This window comes from Bombus bifarius, unplaced genomic scaffold, assembly GCF_011952205.1.
Source record: "Bombus bifarius isolate JDL3187 unplaced genomic scaffold, Bbif_JDL3187 scf7180000008190, whole genome shotgun sequence".
In the NCBI taxonomy this organism is placed as follows: domain Eukaryota; kingdom Metazoa; phylum Arthropoda; class Insecta; order Hymenoptera; family Apidae; genus Bombus; species Bombus bifarius.
This window is the reverse complement of record NW_022884499.1, coordinates 40,630-58,012: the sequence shown is the minus strand read 5'-3', so window position 1 is coordinate 58,012 and position 17,383 is coordinate 40,630. Positions and strand designations below refer to the sequence as shown.

The window sequence follows — 17,383 nt, the reverse complement described above, 5'->3', positions numbered from 1 at the left end:
CATTTCAAATTAAAAAGAAAAGTTGATGAAAGTAAGTACATGATACTATAACATGTCATATTGCATTCCCTCATCATACAGTCATCAAGATAATTACTCAATTGTTCAAATAAGTACAATGTTCCGCATACGTAAAATTGAACGTGTAAGAATTAGAACAGGCGGATGCGCAATTTTCTATGGTCCTGCACTAATGATGTTTATGGTACCGGCAAATCAGCATTGGGAAAAAACGAAGAACGCGAGAGATACGTCACGCAACAGTCGCCGTTAGTTTTCTGTATGGTTAACGCGAGCCGCGTGCTCTCCTTTCGACGTGCGTTTCCTTTTCGTAGCAAGGCACACGTGTGTGCCGGCTGACGATCTCCATGCACGGGGATCCTAAAATGGTCCAGGAATCAAGCGCAGGTTGCTCGATGGTGAAACGAACCGGAAATTGCGTACAGGATGTTCTACGAACAACGTGGAACTTTTTAGACAGTTTCAGCCAGAGTTTGACGAGGGTGAGGAAGGCTTAATGCATGGAAATTTCATTAGGAAACTCTTAAAAGTATGTTTGTGGAACCTTTGATGCATTAGGAGTGAGTAAGAAGAAAATTTTCTTTACAAAGATAAATTCAACTGCTGTTTAGTGATCCACAAAAGTGCTGTAATACTCATCATGAAAAACTTTTACGAGTATATATGTGTTGTATCAAACATTTTAAAATTTCACTACCTCTATAATGATATATGATCATCATATTTGTATTGGTAAAGATTAAACCAAATTTGAATATGCATATAGAAATTGCAAGATATTTTGTACAAACGTAGTACATAAATATTTTCCAGTTTCTATAATTATTAGATAGATATATTTATCAGATAGATCTCAAATTTCTCTAATATAATCATGACAGTCGGCCTTATTACGATATCAATAAAGTTTCGATATATTTTGTACAACACACATAATATATCCATAAAATACTCTCACGAGTCACTGTATTTAAAACAGTAAATATGAATTGAGAGAAAAATGAGGTATAGAGATTACGCAATCAAGAGAAGTCGCTGTGTAAGATATTTTTAATACCGCTGATTGCGTAAAGTGTGAGGCAATTAATCACGGATTGTTAACGATAATAGTCAAAGTAACGAGCTCCCGTGGTCTGCTATTTATCAAGATTTCCATGTCAGTTACAAATTACAAAATATTCCTATAAATTTTCCAACACCATTCCAAAGGCATCCTATATAAATTCAGCAGGAAAATTGTATTTCATTCTCTGGATGATCATGCGGCTGTGTATGTCGGTCCGATTTTAACATCGTCGCTATCACTTTTCGATATAAAGTCTCACGACTATTAATGTCTCTCGTAAAGATACTTGATAGTTTTAAAGTGACTGCTTACATCGTTGCTCTGAATCATCGGTGACGAAATCGCACGTGCGATCGCGGTTCTCTCGATTAGGGTAGATCGTCGCCGGTTTGGAAATAACGCACGTTGTAGGTGAGAAAAGAAGTCTGGATATTCGTGTTCGTAACAGTTTAAACTCAGCATCCTGCTGAATGGCGAGTAAGTAATTAAACGAGTCCAATTATGACAACATAACATACCAACAAAAGCGATAATTTTAATGGGATTCATTAATGCTAGTTACGTAAATATTATCGTTTTTTGGAAACATGGTGCGATTTGAAATTAGTATAGATACATTTCAATTTTCTTGAATTTGTATATGCTTTATACAACTTTTTACAGTTCTAAATTTTGTTTATTTGAGTGATGTTCGGTTAATAAATATTTTCTGATTATTTTTAGCGGATACATTAAATTCGATTTCAAAAGGCAAATCATTAATTGTTTGCTGTGCGTAATAAATTGGAATCTGTAGATTCATCAATGTCTGTACGCGGCCGCCTGTGTTTTAACAGATCCATTTCCGTGAAATGAGAGTTCGAGTAGCTGATATAGTTTCTTACAGAATGATGGACTGTTCTCACAGAATGTCAAGCTGTTATTCGACACGCGAAAATTCCCAAACTTTCATTGAATTATCTAAAAGCAGAATTCTCAGTAGGTGAAAATATTTAATGCAAACTAAAATACCTATTTACAATGTTAGTTTACTTCTAAAGCAGAAAACTAAAATTTTATAAGAACATTTAGGAAAACGGTATATAATTTTGCATTTGCGATAGAAGAATATGCAAATTTATCTTCCTGTTATATTGCTTTCTTATAGTATCAATTTGATATTAAGGGACAAAGAATGGTTAATAATTCAAGTACTTTAAATTACATCTTAAGTTCAAGCTTCTACAAAGGTCACTACACAAATTTTTAATAAAGGACTACCAGCTAAACACACTACTCCTAAAAACATTCTAACTCATTTTAACTCCACCCTCTCTATCGAGGGTTAATCGTATCCACGAAAGCCTTGTAACTCAATCCTTCATCTCTAACATCTCTCTATTGAGAATCACACAAGCAATTCCTAAACTTGCAACTCCATCAATCCACTACTATCTTTGTGCACTTAATTTTCATTATAATACAACGGAATAATAAAATTCCATTTCACTGAGATTTTTAAGCATCCGTATGTTTGAACAATAAACTTGTAAACTTTGATCGCTATGAAAGTTCCTTAAACTTGGCGAAGGGGAAGCAGAAGGTACATGGTTGGAAGAAAGATTTCATTTTTGAAGAATTCGTCAAGCTTCATCTAAAATCAAATGAGAACCAGATTGAGTACTCTGGCGTTAGTGGTGTTGTATTGTACGCATCCATTTACGTTTCTTACGTCTTGCTCGCGGTTTGCATTCAGTGATATTGGCCTCGATTAGGCAGATGAGAAGGTTTTGCTGAGTATCAACTTTTTCAGGGCTTCACTGATTAGAGTTTGCTCCATTTGCGATTCGATGTTGATCGTATTATAATTGGAGACTCCGAATATGCATTAAATATTTTCGTTTAATATGAAACTAATGTACAAAATTATAGAAAATGTAAAATTAATATACAATGAAAATATGAAATTAATATACAATGTATAATACAATATACAATACAAATTATAATATACACTATACAATACAATATATAGTATAAATATAAAATAGTATACAGTATAGATTAATATATAATATTAATATGCTAGAATATAGAAAATATAAAATTAATATACAAAATGATGGTGAGAACTTGAAAACAAACGCACTAAAACATATGTACACATCGGTGATTTTTTCGATTGGCAAAATTACGGTTATGATTCTCAATCTTAATTTTTATGACAGGGGAAGTGTCATAAAGCATCCGAACCACTATAAAAAAATTGATTACCGAAATAGCAGCGAAAATGTTCTTCTATGTAAAAAAGTACAGTTCTCTAAATAAACATAAACGTAAATCTTCTTTTGCGATATTTAAAGTCCATTGAATCACATCAGTCATTTCAAATGATAAATATTACTTTTCATAAAATCATAGACATATCGAAAGTTTTGATATCTAATTACATTAAAAGACCTTAGAAATACAGGACACACGATTATACATTTAATCATAATTAAGAATGCGAGATTTAGGCAGAAGGCTTTTATGTGCTTTCTTCCTTGGAAAAATTTTACCTGGTATTACAGTTTTAGTTGTTTCGTGTTAAATAATGGATGCGGTCTCGTTGAGACGAGAATATCAGCCGCCAATGTCTCCATCGCGATAACGATCCTCTGAAAAGCCGCTGGGTTCTCGGATCGAGATAGTGAGACCAGTTCGCAGTTTCGTTAATCCGCGGCTCATTTCCCGACCGTCGCGGCCATTCTAATTTCCTCCGATGTACGCCTCAATGAGACCAATTTAGCAGCGTCGCGTCGCGATCTAATCCTTCGCTTTAATATTTAACCCAACGCGCGTTTACGAGGCGCGGGGTGAATACAAATTTATGTGTGCGACTTGATAAAGAACTCGATGGACCGTAATAAAAAACAAGGCTTTATTACGAGCGCATCCTGTGCACTTGATACATAACCTGCCAGACTCGTAAACGAAAACGAAGGAAAACGAAAGAAGTAGTAGGGTGTACAGGATGAAAGAAAAAGGAAGAAAAGAAAATAAACGATGAGAAGAGAAGAGAGAAAGAATTGAAAGGGGAAGGGAATCGTACCAAGTACAGATTACTTGGTCGGTGGACCAATAAGGAAAAGACGAGAGGAGGAACGAGACGAGTCTCGAGGCAAAAGGTTCCACCAGAACGAAATGCCTTGTAGAAACGACGTCTGAGAGGAGTGTAGGGGGAGAGAATAAGAATAAGAAAAACGGCGTACGTCTGATAAGCTCGTGGCGGTGGCGGCGGCGGCGGCGGCGGCCAGTAGAGAACCGGTGGGGCCACCACTTTCACCAAATGAAAGTAAAACTCGATTCGGCGTGCACGACCCGCTCGAACAACGCCGCTCCAAGAACGTAAACTTTTTCTGGCGAGCGCGGCGCGTGCCCCGTGGAATGTCATTAACCGACCTCGCCTCGACTTCCATTTCATCTTCCAACTAGCCAACTTCGCGATGGAGCCGCGTACAATAAACCTCTGTGTATCTAGACCGGAGCACCCTAATAAAGTTTTACAGGTCACAATGGGTCGTCGACGTTCCTACGAAATGACGTTCGCTCTATGTCTCATTGATTGTGTAATGGGCATAGGGGACATTGTTTGTGGATTGGTTTTATTAATGGTTGAAAGAGAACATCGAGAGAGATGAGACTATCAAACGATTAGATGCATTTGTGTTCGAGTACTATGAGCTTTTTGGGCGTTGTAGCGTTGGATAGCTGTCGTTGGTGACTGAGATGAATCTCATTTCTTAGATAGAATGTTGTAAATATTATTATGCTACTATCGTGTTATAAATCTGATATGTGTGGATTTTGCGGGTTATGGAATAACTCTCAAGAATTACCTGCTCTAAATTTATGTTCGTAAAATACATAATTGCAAAAAAGTTCAATGCCACCATCACGTGTTTGCTCCTAAATCAAATAGTTTTCGAATAAACAGTTCTGTGTTTTCCAGCAAGGAAGCAAATTTATACATTGAAAGCAGACATACCGTATACTAACAATCAGCAGATGCATGTTATTTCTAGTCATATCATTGCCCGAGGGCACGGAAAATATAAGAGAATTACCGACAGGGCATTGCCTATATAGTCGCGGAAGTTGCTCGTTTCGCGTGAGTCGATCGTCATGCATCCTCCTGATGCCTTGCATAAACATTCTTTCTTAATCGGTGGCACACAAATGAGGATGGGGTGTTAGACTTGATTGGAAAAGTTCTTAAGAGGCATAAAGGAACGATATTCTTCCCCGCTATGTGTCGTCCATTATTGCTCCTTCAGAAGTTTCCCTCATTTCTGGTTACGATACCGAGTTATTCCGACATCTGCTGATGTAATCAACCGCGTATGTTCTGGCAAGTTAACGAACGAAAATAGAAATTACAGTGGAAATGTTGAAGAGAAGAGTAGATTATTAGTGACTTCTTATTATCAGACATGACAGAGATTACTAGAAATATATTAAAACTTTAGTGGCACGATAGACTAGACAGTGGCTTACCTTATCGCTTTTGCAAATAATAATACATTATTCGCCAGTTACTTGAACAAATTTAAACTCCTAATATCGCTAATAAGGACTTATTTGTTTGATACAGTGAGATAACAACGAGAAAACACATAATCGTGCAGAAAACATCTAAACTGTTTATAAATAAAATTGACGCTTTAGATATTTCGTATGTATTTGCATACCACGCGCATTTTGCATATTTCTGCAGACTTAATTTTCCCACAAATCCATAAACAAACACCGTTAATCTAGTTATTATAATCTCAACTCCATGTATTTTTCCTTTCTGTTTTTTAACGATCAAGACGTTCTCGCATCCAAAATTCCAATAGAAGATCCTTCTGAAAAATTTTTCACAGACAATGGGTTCTGTTTTCCCCGCAAATCTCGCGAACGGAGCAACTATGCCCCTGGGCGTTGTAAATGCAGTTTCACCGACATGCAGCCACGTTTCTACTCTTTTCCAGCGACCATCGAATCTTTTCCAACCACCCAGCTGCTGGAAGCAACGATACGCGTCAAGTTGCAGCCTTGTGGCTCACTGTTCCGAGGACGTCTCCTGACGTCTCGGATATCCCGTGACGTACGGTCGCTTCAGGACCGTAAAACCTATCTTTATGGTTCACACCCCGGATGCTGCGAGGAAGAGCCCGATCCTCCTACTGAGGTGGTATCACCTGACGTTTCACTGATCTAGTTCAAAGTTTCTTTGGATAAGTTCAATATTGTAAAAATCGATACAAATGCATCTAACTTCGAAGAAAATTTCTGTTGAAATTGTAAAATACTTAGGTTGATTACGTAGTTGTCATTTTTATGTGAATTATATTTACTTTTGCTCAGTTTATAAAACATTTTGCCAATCCATGGAAAGCGAGGGTTTTGAGAGAATTTCTTTAATGCAACAGTTGAAAAATAGCGATAGTATTTAATTGGAGAATAATCAAAATTGAGTTATATATCTAATATTTTTATCTTCTTTCGAACTTACATGAAAAATACGCTGCTCTATCAGAGGTTTCCCGTGTTATACTAATTTTTATGCTCATTTCGTGCATATCTTTTCTAATGATTATTTTTTGAAATATTTTGTAATTTGCATTACAGTATCATGTAAATCAACTTTTCAGTCGCGGCAGATTCCATTCTCCAACTGGATTCTATAGATTTACATTGAGATTGCGTTTAGAAAATATCGAGGCGAGAACGTTTCCCGTTTCAGCGGATTTTCACACCCGTTTTGTAGTCATCGTGATTGCGAAGAGGCGTTTTCACGAATAGAAGTAAAGTAGTCTATTCCCCAGTCCAGCTGTTTTGCATTCATGCCAACTAAAAGACATTTGTCACCCTCGTGATACGGTGAAGTTGAACGACTTATTGTTCTGTTGAACGAACAGTCTAGCACGCGAGAATATTAGTTACGTACGCAATAAAGTTTTCACGAATTATTGGATAGTCTCAACTTAAAATCTGTTACTCATCACGAATTTAAATCGATTTTGTTTTCCTTTGATTTATTTCGTTTCTAACTTTTTTTCCTCTTTGTCGTTTTCTTCTATAAGGTATATGTAAGACAATGGCTACATAATTTGTATGACACGTTAAAAATAAAAAGGGGATTTTATTAAATTTTGTTTTTGTTTACTGTACTGGTTATAACTAATCAGCGAGCAATTTCAAAATTTCGAAAAATTGATAAAATTACGTCATTTTTTCATTTTAAATTGAACGTGCCTTTTTACATAAATATCTATTCCTTTATTAATGCATAAAAATCAGAAACATAGAAAAAGTACTGTAGTTATCCTATTGAAAGAAACTGAATCCTATTTCCTGAATCTTATTTTTAGCCTTCTTCAAATTCAAAGAAAATTACAAAGCACGTAAATGTTAAAAAAAGTATAATGTTTTATGGAATCAGTAATTTTCACTCTTCTATTTTCAAAAGCAAAAAAATCAGCGAAAGAACAAAATTTTATTCAGGAATTTTAGCAGTGATTCGTTTTCATTCGTTTTCTTCTACGATCAGCAGTATTGCTTTAAAAAGGAACAAAGAGAAACCATCTACGATCGCGAACAACGAATAAGATCGTTTGAATCGACTCTCGGGAAGTTTCAACTTCTCGCGAAAGCCAAAGTGTTCGTTCAGCGATCGAGATCGAAGCAAGGATAGGTTTCGCGAATTTGAATGCATGAATGTCAGCGTCCTGGAGAATTGCAGTTTGGTCTGGAAACGGGGGTCAATGTAACGGTCCCAAAAAGGATAGAACAAAAGCATTCCGGTGGTTGGAGGATTTCATTGCTATGTGGAATTATCCTTTCCTCGTAGCTGATAGTGATTCCTCGCTTCCACTGACAATCGCTTCTTACGGATTTCCTTGTGGCTGACGTCGCACTGAAATAATCCGTATCTTCCTGTCGCTTTTCTCGATGAGACTTGTCAGGGGATATTGGTAATATAAGACTTCCTATTTTAATAATTTCTTCTCGGTTTTTTGAAGGACCACATTATCCTTTACCTGGGTTATCACAATTTTTGATGTTACATAGCTTACCATTCATCGAGATCTTTATGACTTCGTTACGTAAAGTTTAGAATTTTTATGTTCCATAGATTCATATATAGATATTGATTAAGATATTTCTTTAGATGGAATAGTGTTATTGATCGCGATATTTTATAGATATGTTGTGTTCAGGACTATGATTGTTTAATTAATTTGGAATGAATTAATTTGTACATAAATATGTAGAACTAGGTAAAAGGAATTTTTTTATATTCATTTTATTCGTTCTTTTATTTTCTAAGGTTGCGTTATATTTTCAGAAAGTAAAAAGTTATTTTAATGTTACGATTTATTGATATCCTTTTCATTTTAATTACTTTTAATTTAGTTTCACTTTAATTTATTAAGGTGAAGGGTGGGGAGATTGTTGAAGCGTTATGAAATGTTTTTCATGTAATAATTTCAGGAATTAGAAAATCGTTTATTGATTATTGCATCCACGGTGTCAAATTTTCTTCAAAATTTAACTTTGTTCTACTCATTTATGAAGTTCAAATAACTGGTATTGCCTAGGGATTTCAAACGTCATAGTTTCTTTCCAGAATCGATAACATGTCGATAGTTGGTAAGGTAGAAGTTTACCAAACCAGTAATTTGATAAATTCGAATCAAAATTTACGATGCGCAATGTGCAACGTGTTATAATTTATATAGTTTAAAATGATACAATCAAATATCCTTTCCGCGTGTTAGATTCATTCGGGAAGAATCTTTATACATGTCCTTTTTATATTGTTCTTGTCCTGTCATGTATGTCTTCTACAATAATTTTATTCGTTTAACCTTAATTAATTTCTCCCCAATTTGACATTCTTGCACAATTACACATGAGATTTACCATATTTGTCCAGAGAATGTTCTCATTTGCAAGGTAGAGGGCGCTATGTTACCTCTATAATATTATGCATGTCGGTATTTCAGTCTTGATAAGGCCAGTTATTTCGTTTTATGCAAATATTTTGGTTGCATTAGCTTAAACTCTTTCCAAAAGTTATATCAAAGAATCATTTGTAACGTATCACAAAAAAGAAACAAACAAAACTAGTAAAAAAACAGAATAAACAGCTAATAGAAAATAGAGTTTATCTGGCTCTTTAAATTAAGTAATAACTAAATGTACATTATTTCTACATAGTTCACAATTAATAAAAAATGTACATGCAAAAAATAGGAACAATTCTTTATTTCGTTTGATATATTCTTTAAAACTCTCCAAATTTGATGCCTCGAGATCTCAGTTTTTACAGCAGCGCATATAACTGTCGTAAAATACGTTCAATTTTCTACAAGCGCCTCAACGACTGTGATAACCTGTTCAGAATTTTACATTTTCGTATAAAGGGTCACGAACATTTATCCCAGCTATAAAACTCCATAAAACTTCAAATTGTCACTAAAAGGAAAAACAGCATCGTTTTCCAATTTTCCTTAAACAACTTCTAAAATAATTCACCCTTACATAATGAAGACAAATCAATTTCGGTAAATACAATTTGACTTATTTACAAATGTAAATACAACATGGTTCGGTCTTAACAAGAATGTGAAATGATATGGAAACATAGAGGATCTCTAAATAAAGATATTATGTATTAGATTCAGAAACAAATTAACTTCCCTCCACAGGTTAACAAATTGATCTCCACACAATTAAACTAAAACAATCCATAATTCTAATTTACGCAAGTTTAATAGAAGACATCCTAGGGAAACGAAAAAATCATCATCGATTTTCCAGAATACTCTCGTACCTGTGACATCCACTTTAACTAGAATACCAGTGTGCCTTTTTGCTCGTTGCCTAATGATATCTAGCTTTAATATTCCGTTCGCTGCACAACACGACGTCTTAACAAGTAAGTAGGTATGATGTAAACGGCTCACCTTGTGATTTTAACGAGGTTCCATTTGAAATGAAAAGAGAGAAGTAAATAAATGAGTAGAATATCGTAGCGATCCTAAGATCGATATCCATGGAGACAGTTTTTCTCGAGGGAGATTGAGCATCGAAGTCGACATAGCTGATCCGACAAACGTTCTACGATCCGTTCTACGATGCACGTGTTTCGCTTCGTGTAAACTCATGTAGGTTAAGAGTGCACGGTCGTGTGTAATGTAGAACAGGACTCGTACAAGCCACGAGTGCGAGTTACGGTAGGTAAGTACCGTTTGCCGGGGCGACAGTTGCCGTGCCGGTGTATGAAATCGCGTATACGTTGCGCGTATCTTGCCTCTGCATTTCCTCGTCCAAGTGAAAAGTTTCGCTTCTTATCGAGTTAATTTGGCCATTACCGTGTGGAGCAGATGCACGCATTCATCGTTTGTATCTATACGAGCAATTCACGTGTTTATGCATGGCTTTTTTAATTACTCGGGGAACTTAAATTGCGTGTAGGCTGAATTGAAAAGTGAAAATTTGTTTCCTGTTACTTTCGAGTGAATTTAATGTCGTTTTAAGTGAAACATAATTATGAATTTTGGTGTCTTATATTTGCGTTTAAGATGTTGCGTTATGTAATTTTATTTTTTAATGCTTTTCAAGTGTTTCTTTTTTCAAGTTTAGTGTTTTCATTTTTCCTTCTTTTTATTGAACGAGAGTGGAGCTAACAACACCTTATCACTCATTACTTTGATATGCTTTATTTATTAATGTTTTTGCCGAGTATTATATATATATATATAAGATATTCTGTGAAATTAATCTCCAAATGGATCGAAATTCGTATGGACCAGATTTCAACGTAAAACGCCTCAGTTTATTTCTAAGTCCGTTGATACAGACGCAAATGATATACAACAATGATCTAAGCTTGATAAACAAGAAACAATATTGTAGATAAGAATAATGAAGAAGTAGGAATGAGAGAAGAAACCATCGTATATTCACAATTTAAAAAATACGAAGCAAAAGAGTATCTATAATACATTTTTCTATAAAATTATTAAAATCTCAATGCAATAAGCCCTAGATATACCATCGACTTCAATTTCAAAAAATACATCGTAAACAAGCAGCAATACATCATTTTTAAACGTTTTATCAAACCATTGTCACACCTGCAGAAACAAGCTATCAATTCTTAAATAATTCATACCTGTATGTCCCACGTTACATTGAAATTGTTGGACCATCGAAGACAGCAATACACCAGATCCAAGTTGCACCCCGTGGCAGATCAATTGCACTAGAATCGCGAGTAGCACGATCACATGACCCCAGCCACCCTCTGGGTAATAATGTCTCTTGAGGGTGATTTTCTTGCGAGCATTCATTGCGGTGAGAGATTCTTCCCCTTCCTCTTGTTCATCAAGCAGATCCTCATAACCAGGAATACTACCCAGCCCACCTTCGAGGATCAGCTGTTCGGAGAATCGTCTCCTCATCATTTTTGGCGTTATACTTATGCTACTCCTTCGACGTTCGTTCGAAACGTCTCTTGAACCTTCATCCTTTTTCTCCTTTCTCTGCTGCGCGGCGGAACCGCGCTTGTCTATATTTCTTTCGGGAGTTTCTTTCAATGGATCGGTCTCGTGACTCTCATTATGCAAAGGCGTCCAAGATTCGTTGATTCTGGAGATCTTCTCCGGAAAGAAGCGAGGATAGGTTCTTGCGATGATTGGTTTGGTTGCATCAACCTCGTCGCTGTTTCTTCTAGCGCATTCAATTGCTCCTCTAGCGAACGCTTGTTCGGAGAATCGGCGATTATCTACACGGCCGATCTTGCAGCCGCGTGGTGACTGCGTTTGATCCGAGTGCCGACGCTGGATCACCTCGTCGACGAGTTGAGCCTCGCGACCGTCCTCCTTGATTTCATGGAACAGACTGACGATCGAGTTCCTGCCGGAAGAGGGTGGCAGGATGCTCTGGCAGGTGGACACCGAATAACTAGAATCTTTCCTCTTGAAACCGGCTAGGAACGTATGATCTCTGCTCGAACAACTGGAGATCTTGCGACGATAGTATTGACACTGGCTGCACCGGCACTGGCAACGACACTGACACTGACAATCGGATGAGATCGACAGTTTTGCCATGAGAAAGCAACGACACCTTGCTAGCCGGTTCCATAGTTCGGGATGGGACAAAAATATTTCTGGTATCTCGATGCTCTCGTTCCAAGACCGGCTGGTGTCTGTAGACGAAGTTCTAGTTAGGTCTCGTTTCAATACAGAGCTTTCCATGGACCAACTCTCCGATTCTAAACTGGAATTGTCTGGTAATTTTGGTATCTTTTGAATGATAAATTGCTGAGATTTTATTGGAGCTTCTGCGTGACGACTGCTTCCAGACGATTCGTCAGCAATCGCATTCTCGTTAATCATCGCGGCACTATAAGAGTCACGACGTTTTCGATATGTATCACTGTTCGAGGGAATTGATGAACTACACCCTACGTCCATTTCGAGGGCTGATTTTTCGCGATGAAAATAATGATTAGGCGGTGATCGATAAATCGCGTGCTATACAGCATGCGGGTACTTGTTGCAGCACGTATTACCCCGTTCAATGGGCATTACCTCGGGCGAAATAGTTTGTACGGTTTTATTTCATGATTTTTATGGACGTTGATGATAATCTTGGAGCGAAATCGATGGTGAGGAAATTAATATCTGTCTGATAGATGGTTTATTTATTCCTGGATTACTTATTTTTGAATTATTTTAAATAAATACTTCACTCCGTGTCAGATGTTTTATATTATACACACTAGAGTCTTTTCGTCATTGTTGAACTTAACATGTTTGCTATCATAGTAAATCGAAACAAAACGTTCATCACAGTTCGTATCTGTTTGTTTCATTTTTATAGAATATATTTTGCTGTAAACAATAACTGTCTGAGATTGGCACTTTTACACTAAACACTAGTTTCTTGAGAATATATTCATAGCTCAAAGTTCAATTCAAGTTAGTCGCGAATTAATCTGAAATTAATCTGCTAGCGATTTTGTTAACAATTACCTCAAAACGATTTAAAATTTATATTATTTAGTTAAACTAAACTCAATAACAAATATAAAGTTCGATAATTCGTCGCGTGAAAAAACTATATCTCAAGTCACGAACTCGATCGAATATCACAGCAAGAAACGAAACCACAATATTCTTCCTCTCCAAGTGTTTTGCATTTCACGATCGTTTCGGGAACACGGACCATTTCGAACTGGCCCACGTGTCCGCACGAAAGGTTACGTTTTACCTGTCGAGAGCAAGCAAATTAATGCTTGTCCCTCGTAAGAAGGCTCATCGGTCCTTCGTAAATGCATCGCGATGCCTTGCACGCGTGAAACAAGTACGTGAGGCTTTCGCGACGCGGCCAGACTGTCGATACAACAATTCTCCTTTTCTCTGACTTTGGTCTTGCTACACGATTTCGTATCGGATAAATTGAAGAGCTCACCATTGCGGTTATGCGCCGATCGAAACACACAGTTGGTCTTGCTTTTTACGGTCGTTGAGTAACGATTACATTTCCAAAAAATATTATAAGAATTTGTTTTTTGTTCTTCCTTATTCTTATTCGCTTTTCTTTTTTTTCTTTTACTCCTAACCAGTACTCGTGGAATCAGACACGTAATCTCACCGTCTGAAATATTGTACACAACATCGTTAACGAAGCGAGACGTTTCATTTGCATGCAGCAAAATCGAGAAACCTGAAAAACGAAGCCACAGTATTTTTTTCACGCGATATGAGAATTACCTTCAACAAACTGATACGACGCGTTCTGTATCTCCGTTTTGGAAAAGAGTGTCGAGATAAGTTGATTACAAGTGGAATTATTGACCACTCACGGCAATTCATTGCGCGAATCTCCGATAGCGGGACAAGTGACCTGCTGAGCCAGCGAGTTGGTATTTAAATTGACCAGGGGTGTAAAGAGTGTGTGCAAAAACAAACGATCGTTCGTAATAGTTGACTTGTGGTTATTAAAACGGGGTTTCGAGAACCGTTGATTGGACCAAAGAGTTGTTTATGCCACCATTTGTCTCTTAACTCGAGCCCTCTTCGTTTTAAAGTAAGAACCAAGTTGCCATTTTATTTCGCTTTAAGCGTATTTAAATGCACGGCCGTCCAATACAATTTTTAACTGAAAAATTGCGATCTTTCCATCTGAATGATTTCAAATTTCAACTCAAAACTTACCAATGAGTATTTCGAGAAGATTGCACCATTGAAAACATGACTCGATGCTTTCAAATTTGAACTTCAAATCTCCCTCGACAAACATTCCTCGCATCGATACTTCGACAAAATCACTCCAATGGAAACATGACTCAACGTATCTTAAATTTTCCAGTCCCAACAACAACCTATCCACCAGTTTGAGACCAAGTACCTGTCGGCATTCCTTATCGCGAAGCCTCAAAGGGTAATTTCGCATCTCGGAGCGAACAGTCTCTCGAGAGCCTCTACCCGCGTGTACATAACGATCAGCGACGATCATTGGCGCCGGCTCGAACCGTGGGAAAAAAACGACCGCGTAAAAACGATTTGATTTATGAACGCTGCTCGATCGTATCTTCGAACAAGGTTTTCACTTAGCGCAATCAACCGATTGCCCGGCTCCCGAATTCACGCGTTAAAACTCTTTTCGACCGCCATTCTGTGATTATCATCGATTCGAACAGTCGAACTTCCGATTAAGATAAACGACTGTCTGGTTCAATTAAGTAACGTCCAATTAAACTTGACACATTTCTCCAGCAAAAGTATACTTGCTGGAAGTTGTGTAGCGAGGTTGTAAAATGAAGCGTAAAGTAGGATTACCAATCGGAGAGTTCGTAACAAGAATGACTCTTTTAAGCAGAACATTCATCATGTTACACAATTTCTGAGTCTGACTTTTTAATTGTATCACAGAAGAATTATATCTGATTAAATCATAAAGTTATGAATCTCGTAATGAAAGCTTTCCTAGAACTGGCCAATATTTATTCGACAAGGTAAGACATATTTTTCATAATAGCCATTCTACCATATTAACTTAATTTTTGATTGGGATGAATTGTTATTTAGAAGATTTAAAAATCTGAGGGTCACAGATCGTACAAATAGGAAGCTCTGCATAATGTAATAGTCTACTAAAGCTTAATCTTCACGTGTATGACCTAAGGTTTAATTTGTAACTAGTAATTAAGTAACTAATGTTATGAACATCAAATTTACTACAAACTGAAAGGATATAGGTAGATAAGTCTCCTTAACACAGGAGAATAAACTAATTAGAAATTCCTAAATTCTAACTACTGACTAATTTTTCTACCTCATCACGTTGTTTCCACTTTCTATAAGACGAGAAATATCTTACCTGCGCTGTGAAGGGCGGGCTGATGGAACTTTAGCTTGGCGGTTAGATGCCAGCTGCCAGGCGCCGCGAGCTGCAAACCGATCCCGAGGAAATGAACGAGCGCAGAACAGGTCACGATCACGTAGCCCCAGCCTCCCTCCGGATAGTAATGCCTCCTCAGGGTGGCCTCTTTCCTCACGTCGTTCGTCGGCCTGCACAGCGGATTCCTCTTCCGCGCGTACTTCTCCTTCTCCCTATTCCTGGCGCCTCCAATTAGACCGCTCGCTCCTATTCTACGCCAGCTGTTCCTCATTTTACCCTCCGTCGCGGAATATTTACGGACCATTTCCGGCTTCCCATCCTGACACCGACCAACGGTTTTTTTCCTGCTCGAAACCGGCGAACGAAATGGGTCTACACGTTCAAGAAGCTGACCTTCCGAAGTGCATTTCGGGCAAGCATGTTGCATTTGTCTTTCCGTTACAAGGGAGAAGCTTGTTATATCGTCGTAATCTACTATTTCAATTTGAGGAGTTGGTGTCTTTCTTGGGTTGGATTTTTGGGTCAAACCTTGAGCGCCTTCTCTGTCTTCCGTTCCAATTGGAACTGTTTGCAGATGCTTGGATGTTTCGATTTTTACGATGATTTCTAAAGGTAGAAGATCTTCGTGTTTCAATTCGGTTGATTCTTCTGTGTATTTGTTTTGTGCTGTGGAACATTTGGAAGGTTCATCGGTGGATTCCAATCTGAAGTTTGGTTTATTCGTATTGTCTTCCTGGCAGTATGGTATCGACGTACGTTCTTCGTCAACTAGATAGAAGTCTGGCTTACTTCTCTCAGACATATCTCTATTATCTTCGTGAGATTCTCTGGCAGTTTCGTTGCACCACAGTCTCGAAGGCAATTTTGACTCGTTTTTATGACATTCGCCACTTCCTCCATCCTCGCCAATAGCTTTTCCGGGACTTTCATTCATAACGTCAGGTACCAGGGTGCGTAGTTCGAAAGTTTCCCCTAATTCACCGTGGCCATTCTGTTCGACCGTCTTGGTGCTGCACACGAATCGTCGTTTCGTCTCGGCGGACGTCGAGCCGTCATGATCGAGGAAAACGATCTCGTCGATCCAGTTGCTCTTCAACAACGGGTGCAAACCCTCGCGAATCGTCGGGATAATTGTGAAGGCGCGCGACAACGGATCCACGCGCACTTTCACCGTCTGTAGCGCCCAATCCGGCCAAGAGCTGCTGTGTCTCATGTTCTTCCGGTCCTCCTCGCACACTGTCATCTCTCGAACGGTTCTTCATCGAATCGAGCATCTACGAATCGAGTGCACCGATCAATGACACGACGAAGACACATATGGAGGCTTTTGTTTTATGATAATCGAGATTCTCAGTTGGTCTAAGTATAAAAAATCGAGCTTTCCCTTGACTAATCACTGATTTAATCCACGAGAAGATTGATAAAAGAATTTCCTCGTCGAGTATAAGTTTCCTCCGCGAGCCACTATTGTTTCCGAGATCTCGGTTGTAAGAGCACTGATGATCTTCGCGAGATGACTGCATTTTTCAATGGTCCCAACGCGATTTTACGGAATTCGCGCCGTACTTCAACCTTCCACCGAAGAATTTATCGGCGGTCAGAGTCGAAACACGCACGTAGACGCGACTCGTTATCTGAGCGCTGGACGGTAATCGAGCTTTGGAGAACTAAATTACGAGAGACCACTAATGGAACATGAAAGACACGAGCAATCGATTGTCAATGGATGAGGAAGATTGTTTGAAAAGGAAGAACCGGTCCTGGCGAGTGCGCCAGGATGACTGCTACGCACGTGCTGCTCACTTGCGAGCAACCCTCTCCTCTCTCTCCCTCTTTACTCCATCTTTTTCCCTCTCCTTTGCTTGC

The 17,383-nt window shown here is 38.1% G+C and overlaps 1 protein-coding gene across 1 annotated transcript in view; it reads right to left on the bottom strand.

The window, feature by feature from the left end:
- The window catches only part of LOC117209699, a 61,267-nt gene extending 44,492 nt beyond the window's left edge, over positions 1 to 16,775 (bottom strand). The window contains exon 1 of the mRNA XM_033451987.1: positions 15,497 to 16,775. Coding sequence (XP_033307878.1) covers positions 15,497 to 16,760 — 1,264 coding nt within the window. The 5' untranslated portion in view covers positions 16,761 to 16,775. The remainder of the gene's footprint in view (positions 1 to 15,496) is intronic.
- Positions 16,776 to 17,383: the final 608 nt, after the last annotated feature.